The sequence below is a fragment of the Poecilia formosa genome, unplaced genomic scaffold (assembly GCF_000485575.1).
Source record: "Poecilia formosa unplaced genomic scaffold, Poecilia_formosa-5.1.2 Scaffold64, whole genome shotgun sequence".
NCBI classification, from domain to species: domain Eukaryota; kingdom Metazoa; phylum Chordata; class Actinopteri; order Cyprinodontiformes; family Poeciliidae; genus Poecilia; species Poecilia formosa.
The window spans coordinates 2414094-2425619 of NW_006800003.1; the positions used below are offsets into that span (position 1 = coordinate 2414094).

General features: G+C 34.4%; 1 protein-coding gene across 3 annotated transcripts in view; it reads right to left on the reverse strand.

The window, feature by feature from the left end:
* Positions 1-3612, reverse strand: part of rttn (rotatin) — a 51507-nt gene extending 47895 nt beyond the window's left edge. For all 3 annotated transcript variants that reach the window (XM_016672682.1, XM_007554624.2, XM_007554623.2), the window contains exons 1-6: positions 3422-3612; positions 3064-3251; positions 1640-1829; positions 1379-1477; positions 1181-1271; positions 838-952 (exon numbers count right to left, since the gene is read on the reverse strand). In XM_016672682.1, coding sequence (XP_016528168.1) covers positions 838-952; positions 1181-1271; positions 1379-1477; positions 1640-1829; positions 3064-3251; positions 3422-3452 — 714 coding nt within the window. In that variant the 5' untranslated portion in view covers positions 3453-3612. The remainder of the gene's footprint in view (positions 1-837; positions 953-1180; positions 1272-1378; positions 1478-1639; positions 1830-3063; positions 3252-3421) is intronic.
* Between the last annotated feature and the right edge of the window lie 7914 nt (positions 3613-11526).

An 11526-nucleotide genomic window follows, 5' to 3' on the forward strand; every position in this document is an offset into this window, starting at 1 on the left:
CAACTGCAGAAAAAGAAGAAGAAGTCTTGCATTTCTTCTCCAGTATGTCTAAATGTCGCTTTCGGTTTAAGAATATTCTCAAAGCATTTAAAAGCGGTGCAAATTTCTAGATTAACAATTTTAAATACATAATGTCTTTTACTGTACACCCAGCCATTTCTTCATCAACTTTTCTGCTTTTCTGACCCTGCTCAAGAAAAGCATTCCCACAGTATGATGCTGCCATCACCAAGCTTCGAAGAAATGGTGTGCAGATGATTAGACTCTCAATGCAGATTTTAAAAAGCTGTAAATATCTATATATTTCTTTTAAACTCCATACACATTTCTTAATACATTTTGTATGAACTTTTTTCAACTTTACATTGATTTTAAGTTCTTTTTTTTTTTTTATTTTGTTTTGCAATTATTCATGTTTTAATTGGAATACTGAACGCAGACATTTCATTTTTAGATGATGACCTTCTTTACCCTTGATTTGTAAAGTTATTTGCCAGGTGTATCAATACATACGGTGCAGCAACACGGTATTTCTGTTGAGATTTAATTAAATACAACAAAGCATTTGATGTCACTTGGTTTCATTAAAGGCATTCCAGCAAAAGGGGTTGAGATCTGTTACAAGACAATTAGTACAATTTTTTTGGAAACTCCAATTCGGTCTCTGTCCAATTTACACTTGAAGCCATGTCTTTAAATTTGTGTTGTTCAATCACATAAAATCCCCCAACATACATTAATGTGTTTAGTTGCAATCTGACAAAAATCTTAAAAAGCTTAAGATGTACAAATACTTTTTGCAAAGCATGTATGTTTAAACATGATAATGCAAACTACCTTAACGATTCCAGGCCTTTGCAGGAAGATTTCTGCTGGAAAGTCCTGCAGAATCACGTCACACAGAAGTTCACAGGTTGTCCTCACCATGTTAGGGTTGCTGCTCCCCAGAGAGCTGCATCAAATTAATGAGTGTGGATATATTTAATATACGCAAAAAAAAAAACTTTGAATATGAACATTACATAACCAAGTAATTGAAATAAAAAAAGAACAGCAGAAAATAAATGTGATCCTGTTAGCAGAGCTGGGCATAAATTCAAAAGTTTCTGGAACTTAAAAACTGAAGCGTGCCAGGAGCTGAATAAACAACAAGAAAAATAAAAGCTGTGTTAAGTCTTACCTCTCATTGGAAGAAAGTATGTGTCGGTCCGTGTTTGTTAAAGTCAGCCATGGAAATACAGAAAATTTCAGACATCTCACAGATTCACGCACTGCATGCATAAAAGGAGGGGGAAAAAATAAAATTACAAATCAATCTTTATATTAAAAATAGGACACGCCATTAGAAAAAGCAGTGGTATATCTCAGTAAAGATTACCTGCAATCTTCTGAGGTGGTACATTTGTATTGTGGTGCATACTCTTGTGGAAATAACCCATTTTAGGCACATTATCGTCAACTGGAACAAGTGTCGGGGCTGCAGAGGAGACAGGACATTTGCTACCGCACATCTTAGACACAGAACATCTATTTTCCACTAAACAGAGAAGGTAAAAAGACAACTTGCCAGCTGCAATTTAGCACAGTGAAATAAAAATCAGTCGCAGGTAAAAGAAATGTTTGGTTCAGCTTGTGACACCTGTTGTAGTTGCGCTGCACGGTCCATGAGAGTAGACAGCTGAATGACTGGGGACTAGCTCAGGAAGCTGGAACAGCTGGTCCAGGGTTCCATCGATGACAGCTCGCAGTTTGGGCTCGATTGTAGGAGAAAGCTGAGAGAGAAAGTCCACCGCCCCGACATCCCTCAGCATCTGCGCTGAACTAGGATGCTTTGAACACAAAAACAACAAAATAAACACTGGCAAAATGAGAGAAAAAAAATTGTAACACGTGACGCTCTAAAGTTTTTGATCCATTTGTATTCAAGGTAATCACTGGAAAACTTGGAAGATAGATATTTGTTTATTTTGAACTTTATGAACAGACATGAATTAAACACACAAAAACACAATTCATCTTTGATCTTCCAATACTTGAAGTTTTTTATAAATTTGACTGAAATGTATAAATGATGTAATCTTGTGGCTTTGAAACTGAAGAACACAAGACTATGTTGATGGTGGACTATGTACACTAAATGTGTACAAATGCATTTTACAGCATTTATAATATGGCCTTTTAGGTAAAAAAGAAAAAGTTTAATAAACTGATTCACATTTACAATTAAAATCTAGATATTTTTTGTTTGTTTTTGCAATAGGGTTAACCTGTCAATTCGGATATGCATGTGCTGTGTGTAAAATTTGTTTACTAAAATTACTTTCATAAACAAAACCACTCTTCCAAATAATTACTGTATCATTAAAGCTATGCATCAAATGTGGGCATAAAGGGCAAGTCTATTGAAGAGGCTAAATATATAGAGGAATGCAAAATATGCATGCCATTATATGTCATAACTGACGCATCAAGATATGCGTCAGTTATGTTTGTCAGTTCTTTTTTTTTTTCTGTAAGTAAAACAAATGTATGTTTTTTTGTTGTTGCTGTTGACTGGCTGAAAATTATAGGATTTATTTTAGTCTTTATGCACTTAAATGTTAGGATATAAAATGTTTCTGTTACAGAGTTTGACCTGTAAATCACTAAAAATGGTCAATTCTAGTGTCTGACTGGATAACTGATGAGTTCAGTTGTTAACTACAGTGGTTCAGTGAGAAGAAATTGACAATAACATATAATGTACTGACTGTACAGCCTTTGTCAGTCGCTTTTATTCTAGATAAATTGTACTTCTGTTCTCAAGAAGCTAATGGAGCACTTCCAGCTGGATGTAGCAACACGGGAAAATTAATGTCTAATATAAAATATATTTCTATTACACATACCAGAAATAGAGCGCACTAAAGACTTGCAGGAAACTGTTGACAAGAATCAAATACTATTCAGTCCAACTGATACATTTAGTTCAAAAGTGACAAACTAGTCATCTTTCAAATCTAGCGATGTTTTTCTTCAGCCAAAGTCACAACATACTGAGTTGAAACATACTGCATTGTGTACCTTTGCTAATGTTAAAAGCAATTCAAGGACTTCCTCCTTCATTGGAACCTCCGGGAAATTGAACCACTCAAGCAGATAGACAAACAGCATCTTCTCTTGAACAATGTCAGTCACAGTGATGAGGGAATGGTCCAGCTTACTTAAGATGCTCTTCAGCGCTCGAACTCTAATTTCCACTAAAGAGTGACCTGAGATTTAAGGAAAGCAGTAAAGTGAGTTCAAAATAGACAGTTGGAAAGGAGTTTAAGCAAAGTTATGCACGTAAAGTTACGCGAAATTAGCAGAAATGCTAACGGTTTCATCGCTAGGGTTGTGTTAGCGATAAGTTGAGCAAAACTCAGCTAGCGGTTCGGCTTACCTATTTTCTTTATAAGCGGAGATAACTCCATGTTTAGCTTTATGATGCCTCACGGCTTTCCGTTCAAAAACCGTGTATTAGAAGTTCTGCAGCGGTTTGAGTGTCTGAACTCTCTATCTTTAAGCGACTTGTCAACAACAACTTCCCCGGGTTTGTTTTCAACAACCGCGCCAGCGTCACCGCGCTTCCTGTACAAGTCAGACCTAAGGCGCATTCAGGTACACCAACGGTGTAGGAAATTTATTATTTTCAGAATATCAGAAGGAAAAATTTGCCTACCGCCAAGACATATATTCAAAATTTTAGCAGCCAGGACAAGATATTTTTTTTAAGTGACAACATAAAATTGCACATTGACAAAAATGTAGAAATTATGCATAGGTAACCATTCTTACATACGTAACAGACTGTTACTTTCTATTAAATGTTATTATGTCTATTAAATCTGTTTGTTATTCAGAAGGCTTCACATAGATATGGAGTCCTCCATAAACAGATGCCATTTTCAATGTATGTCACAAATACATCAAACATTTCTAATTAAGTCAATACATTTGAACAACACTGGAAAGTCATACAGTGTATTTTCTAGTTCATTTTAGTTAACATTTATTTACCTGTAAGTAAATAAACATGTCAGTGAGTTGTTAAATACATAATTGATATCAAAAGCTTTTTCAAAAATTCATGAAAACTTAATTACATGTTAAAAGCAGCCATAGTTGTTTTAGTAGTTTTGTTTAATAATGTTCTGTGTTGCAACACATCATCAACTTAATTTGTCTTTCCTGAACTTTTAAAAGCAGGTTTGAAAGGTTAAATGGTATTTACATTGTAATCTGCAGTTCTTTTGTACAGGTGACCAAGCTATAGTCTTTGTGACCAGCCATTGTGACAATTTGAATGTTTTCAGTACATTTGTTTGAAAATGTCACAATAAATATGTCACAATTAAATGAAAACAAAAATAAATATAGTTTACACAGTTCATACAGAGGTTTAATGGATTTAGACATTTCATCAATTGATTAGATATTATTTCTATTATCTACAACACATATTGCTTACACAAAGCTTTAATATTATATATGTTTTTAATTGTGATTTCATGTGTCAAAATTTTATTTCAAGTATTTCACATGGAACGTTTGCCCTCAACTGTTCACCCCGACTCAAAGTTTACAGATGAGTCACATATTTGTTCACTAAACCCCGTCAACAGTAATTCTCAGAAGCATAAAAGTCTGTATACATTACTTTTTTAAGCATTCTGCTGAAACAAAATTGTCATTCACTGTGTAAAAATGAATCCAACTGCATGAGATCTCACACTTGAAATGTGACACTGATAAGTTCAGTCAGCAGGGTGATAATTAATATGCTTAGCAAAAGATTTGATGTCATTATAATGTAATCACACTTTTAAAGAATTCCACTGGGATTTAGGCTCTATAATTGATTTGAGCCTTGCAGTGAATGTTCTACAAACATATTAAGACAGTGATGCTTTGGGAGCTTGAGGGGACGGAAACTACAAAATGATTTCTAGTGATTTAAGCATATGTTTTTGACATTTTCTAAAGTCAAATGAACTATTTCCAAGTTATTTCCAGTATACCATATTCAGTAGTATGCTGAATGATCAAAGTCACATGAGTTTTTTTCACACAGAAAAATCTTTGCCATCGTTTGGACCGAAGTGTGTACACTGAAATACACTTGCTGGACTTGTCTTGCTGACTTATAGACTTTACAGTATCTCTCCTTTTCCTGAGAATAACATACATGTCTTTTTTTTAATCATTTTGCAGTTTTACAATGAAGTCTAAGAGGTTATGGAGGACTGGCAATGGTTCTACCATGTAAGATGCATGGTGCAGGGAAGACCAGCAGCATGAAATGAAATAAATGTTTATTTATTTTTTTTATTTCAACATTGGTTCCAAAATGTTCAAGTACAACAACCTTCCTTTGGTCATATGCATAATGGGTTTCCTCAGCTCCTAACATAATGGTTGCCTCTAATGAGCATATGGCCTCCAGGCAAAGATTATATATGTAATAACTCAGAGAAAATTGTGGGTATGCTTTCATCAAGGACTAACAAAGAACTATGCTACTTTTGAGATTGTTTTTTTTTCTATCCTCATAATTTTTAAGTTTTTGATCCTGAGCTGTTTTCAGGGGAACTATTACTTATCCCTATCTTTGAATGAAGGAAAGTGATGGAAAGGATTAAAAAAATAATGCTGCAATCGCTTAAAGATGTAAAATTTCAGAATTATTTTCAGAAAACTGTTTTTTTTATGTAAAAGAAAAATAATAATTAAAAAAAAATCTCCAGGAGACAGATGCTAAAGGAGCAATATAAAAATCAGCAGAAATTAGTTTAGAAAAAAAAACCCTTCATTTTCTCTTCCCCCCTATGCTCAACCTTTGGGTCATACTGCTCTTGTCAAATAAAGATAAATACTTCTCAATTGTTAGTCTTAACTCTCTGCTATTAAAATGAGGAACACCAAGAAAAGAGCCATTACAGTCATAAAATGTTAGTCATTAATTTTTTTAAAATTTAATATTCAGTAATAATCCTAATTTTGGTAACAATTAATGATACTACTACTACTACTACTACTACTACTACTACTACTANTAATAATAATAATAATAATAATAATAATAATAATAATAATAATAATAAAACCCATCCATTTCTATTGGTTGTGTATAGTGTCCAGGAGAAGGCAATAATTTTGTAAAGTTGACGTGGGTTATTTTCAAAACAAATATGTCAGCATAATAAGAGTTAAGAATTTTCTTATGATATGTAAGCAATAGTTTCTGTGTTGGAGCAACAAAAAAAAAGAAGAAAGTTTTCGCTAACTACTAATAGCACTAATACTAAAGGTAAAGTTACTAACAAATAGAGCTTCTTAATCTTTGTTCTTTTTTTTGTAATATATTGACAAGCTACCTTCTGGGAATTATGTTAAAAAGTTTGCGCTTTAGCTTGGTGTACAGCGGCTAAGGCAGTTTCTGTATTAGAGTACAACAGTGTAGACTTGTGTCCAACTTTGACTAGTTTAGCAACAATACTGGTGGTATAGTCAAAGTTACTAGCTTGGCTGTTAGTTCTTTAATTCTCTGCCCTGCCTTCTGATGGACTGGCAACCTGTTTACAGTGCACACCGTCTGCCAGGCTCCTAAGAAGCTGCGTAAGTAGGTATAGACATCAAACAATATATGCTTTTTTTAAAGCGGGAGCACAAACCAGATGAAAGAATATATGTTATTAATTAGCTATAATTGAACAATTTTAATTCTTTAAGCCCAATTCAAAAACTTACTGAAATCTAACAATTCATTAAATGTTTTTTAACTTTTAAATATCATGATTTCTGTTCAAGAAATGGTGGTTAAAAATCTATGCACAGATAAAAGGTATGCACCTGCTAATATCAATTTTATTCATTTATTTTGTTGGTGTAAGAATATCTTCAAGGAGCTAAAATGTGATCATTATTGCAAAAGCCTTGTTACTATAAAATGTTTTTGGCCGTCCAGAATTTAACACTCTACATAGTAATAAAATCACATCTCCCAAATAGAATGATGTAAAAATGAAACGTGTATATTACGGCCAAACAAACTGTCTTTTCAACAACCAGTGTCATAAATAATAAAGCGCATCCCCATAGTCATTTTTACAAACTTCTGTTTTGAAAGAAAGCTGCATACTTGACATGCCTGCATTACCAGTCTTAACACTCTGCTAGGAGTGTTGAGGAAATGAAGATGGGTGTACATCCCCCAACAACAGCTCCACTCCAACAAACCTCCCACCAGCAAAGTAGTCGAGTCAAAGGCCTCAGCCACGCAGTAGCAAGCGCAGACATATTGTGCAAATAATTTATGGCTGATGCAGCGTTCATTTGAAATTAAGATGAAAACACTAGGAGCTTCCTCACATGGAGTGGTATCTCATTAAACGGTGTAGCCCAATCTTTGTGTACGCTGTTCATCTTGACTTGCTATTCAGAATATTCAGTCAATTTTTGGGTGAAACGGGCATTTTTAGGCCCTCATATGCTGTCATAAATCCCTTTTCAGACAAACAGTTTTATGTTTTTTTTTAAATAAAAAGTTTAAGCAGTCCAGATATTAGAAACTGTTTGATCTGTTTACCCTGTCATGATAAGAAAGGCTCGGTTATTCCCACAGCGGCATATTTACTTCCTTTTTTACGCTCCACTAACAAATATCAACCACACTAAAGTTTGTTTGTCAGGTCTAATTTGGCTTGTTCAAACACTGCATTCTGTACTTCTCAGTGTCCTTGGTTTTATATCTAATAGCTGCAGCCCCTCCTTCCTCACCCCCACTCGACAAGCCCACCCTTCCTGCGCCGACACATCAAGAGGAGGCAGCTTGATCAACCCTAATAGGGCCTGGTAATTAGAGTCTTTGCATGGAACCTGTCTGTGTGCAGCTACTAAGCAGGTTGGGGAAGGACTGCCATGCACTTGACAGCGTGGAAAAAACAATGTAATATGGACCAAATTAGCCAGGCAGCGGTAAACACATTCCACTTCTAAAACAATGGTGACACTAATTAGGGAACCAATGTTTCATTTCAGAGTTCAAGTTTTGCCGTTGTGTGAAACACTTGCAGGTCGTTAGAGAGCCATCTTGAGGTTTTGTGAATGCAAATTTAAAAGACCTTCCCGAATAAAGGCTGTGGGCTGCAGAGAAATAAGATTGCAAAATGAAATCTGGAAGATCACCAAGGAGCATTCAATAAGTTATAAAATAAAAAAATCAACACCACTTGATATCGCCTAAACCGACGTGCTTTTTGACATTTTTGCTTCTTCTGCGTGGACTCCACACTTCAGTTTACAAAAATAAAAAATAAAAAATCAACACATATTTGGAGTCATCATTGCATTGTGGATCTAGTATGATTCAGAAAGAAGAAGCTGTTTTTAGGGGTAGTTTGTTTCATAATTTGTTTTCACATAAAATTGTATTATTGCAAAAAATCACATTTTAAAACCAGTCTCTAAGAAGAAGAAGCCAGATGAATCCATGAAAAATGATCTTGAGACTTTCCTATCCTTTGGGGCAAATACTGAAATTTATACCCTTTCTTCTTCACAAAACAGCTCAATCTTGGATATTATCTGTGAATATACATTTTGAAGATGTTTTACAAAACTTCAACTGATTGATTTTGACGGATTGATATTCTATCTAAACAGTTAGTTGTAAGGGATATCGCAAGCTATGTATCACTTTCATTCAATTCAATTCAAATTAAATTCAAAAATATTTGATTAATCCTAGAGGGAAAACAAATGTAGAAGTCAATGTTACAGGGAATCTGAAGAAGCCTCTGACTGAAGACTCTTGTTGTAAAGTGTTCTCAGAAAGAGGATGCTCAGGGCTGTCTGTAATTGTCTTGATTTCCACAAACACATTCACAACACTGAGAGACCACTTACTGTTGGTCTGTCAGAGGGAATCAGAATAAAATATATTTGTATAAGATGATACCATATACTTTAGTATTAGACGGTAATTAATCTTTTATCTAATCTATAAACACTATGATAGAAAATAGAATACATTTATTTCATAAAAATATTTGAAACAAATTCATGTAACAAAGGTTCTAGATAACCCACATGAGGCCGACATACAGAACTGTCGATCACCACTAATAAATTTGTTTCCCTTCTTTGTAGGCAAGTGATGAAAACCCTGTCTTAGTTTGTATCCATTAACGGTCTGATTTGAGAGGATTCAGAACATAGAGAGGTCTCAGTTTCAGCGGATAAACACTTGTTGAGGCTTAAATTATTTTTTTGGGAAGCTTTCATCCCGTACTTCTGTCTCCACTCCGTGCTGTGCTTGTGTTTGTCTTTGTACGGAGCTCCCCTGGTGACATCAGTGGGAAAAACACTATGACACGGGAATTGAGTTATCAAGCTGTGGCCAAAACATCACAACTGATTGGCAGACACTTTTAAGATGAAATCAAGTCATCATGAAGAGCAGCTTGCTCAATGTCTGGACGTTGTTTGCGTTTCAAGCTGTGTATTTTAGACAGACAAATCAAGTTTCTTCAGCTAATGATGATACTGTGCTTAACCGCATGGGGTTGGTCGACTTCACTGGGATTCATTCCAAGATTAAAATAAAATTTGATCGAATCAAGTTTATCCATGCTTTATGAATGACAATAGACATATAGGGCAGAGCGCTTGCCTCCTTTGGTTTCTCAACAAGGAACACAATAAAGTGGAGGATTTATTCCACAAGTTTCAAATAATCACAGTGTAAATGGAAAATAGATGTTCTCACGGTTGTGCATATTAAGTCTTCCAACAGTCACAATGCTGTAAGTCATCATTTGATCATTTGTCTTTTGCTTCCATGAAGCAAGCCTTTCCTAAAATATATTTTAATTATCTTGTGCAAAATATCTTCTGTTTTTTTTTTTTGGGACAATTGTAAATGTTAGTTTTTAGAAGACAAATGCATTTGTAAATCGTTTAGATCTTTTAGGCTCTAAAACTCAAATTATCAACCAATGCTGCATGAGCAACTAAAGCAAATAAAGCAAATAAAATAACTGGTGTGAAATGTTATTTATTTTCATTGTAGTCTTTAAAATATTGGAATTTCCAAATAACTTTATATTTTCTGTTTGGACTGATCATATCATTGTAAAATATTGAATCAGATGTTATTATCAGCTACTCAATAATTAAGTGACCATTTTTTGCAGAATAATGTTTTACTCTTACTTGAGTATTGTCTTTGATGGCTACTTTTTTTTTTAACCATTTTACCGTTTTCCTTTATTTTAGTGAAGATATGGTGAAATAGTGCTAGTTTTACTTGTTAAAGTCTGGTAAGTACTATAAACTAAATGGGTTTACATCAGTGTTTAAGAAAGTCATAAATGGATGTGACAATGATACATTGCAGAGACTTTTTGTGTTTGTAGGAAATTCCATATACTTGAAGAGGTTTCATCTCTCATTTAAAACCCTACTAATTTCAAAACATATCTTGAGGTATTAATATATGATATATGATGCAGTCAGAACAAACAATAGGGCTATTCAGGTTGCATACGTGGCTGCCAAAATCCCATGACTCACCGGGTTTTACAATGCATTTGATTCAGTTTTTGGCTTATTGTCACTTAATGACCCAAACATGTCACCTAATGATGTCAAGTGAATTGTTTCCATCATGTCTCAAGGTCTGATTGAGTCGACTGGGAATATTAATGAAGGCTGCACTGTAGGTGTTAGAAAGATGAACCCATAAGTCACATCTGTTTATTGTTGTTTTTTTATGTTTAACATAGATAGCCTTATATCTTCAAAAAGAGTGTCCCTTGTACTTGAGATAAAAGTGAACCACTGGATATTGACCCAATGAGCTGGCTCTTCTGTACTGGATGGCTTGATTTGTGGTACTACCAAATCTACCTTCTGGTTCCTGCTCTAGAAGTGCTAAGTCATTGGAAGTTGAATAATTTAAATATCAATCATTCGTTTGGATGGGTTTCAAAATATGTCAAAATAAAATCATTATTTCCAGGTATTTAACATGGCAACCCTGTTTTAGTGAGTCAAATAGGGCTACAAGCACAAGGTAAGTCCTTAAGAGATTTTAGTTATAGGTTTAGCATAAAGCGGATTGCTGGCCCTCAAATGTTTTTATATTTAGTACCACATAAGTAAATATTGTTTCATACTTTCACACAAAAAGTGACTTTAAACTGACTAGATTAGATTGTTAATTGATTTCGAGTGGTTAACTAGCCTGAGTATACTTATAATAATTTAAGGAGATATTACAGAAAACATTATTATTTGCAGCTGGTTGATGCTGATTGAAATCTTTTTTTAAATTTTCTTTTTACTGACACATCATGAATAGATAGGCCAAATAAGAATTTTATCTTGAACCCAACTAAATGAATACGAATCAAATTATTATTATTATTATTATGGGATTGATGTTTCCACTGCGCCTGCCTGCAGGATGTGGCGATTGCTGCCTTTTGATTCGCTGCATGTGTA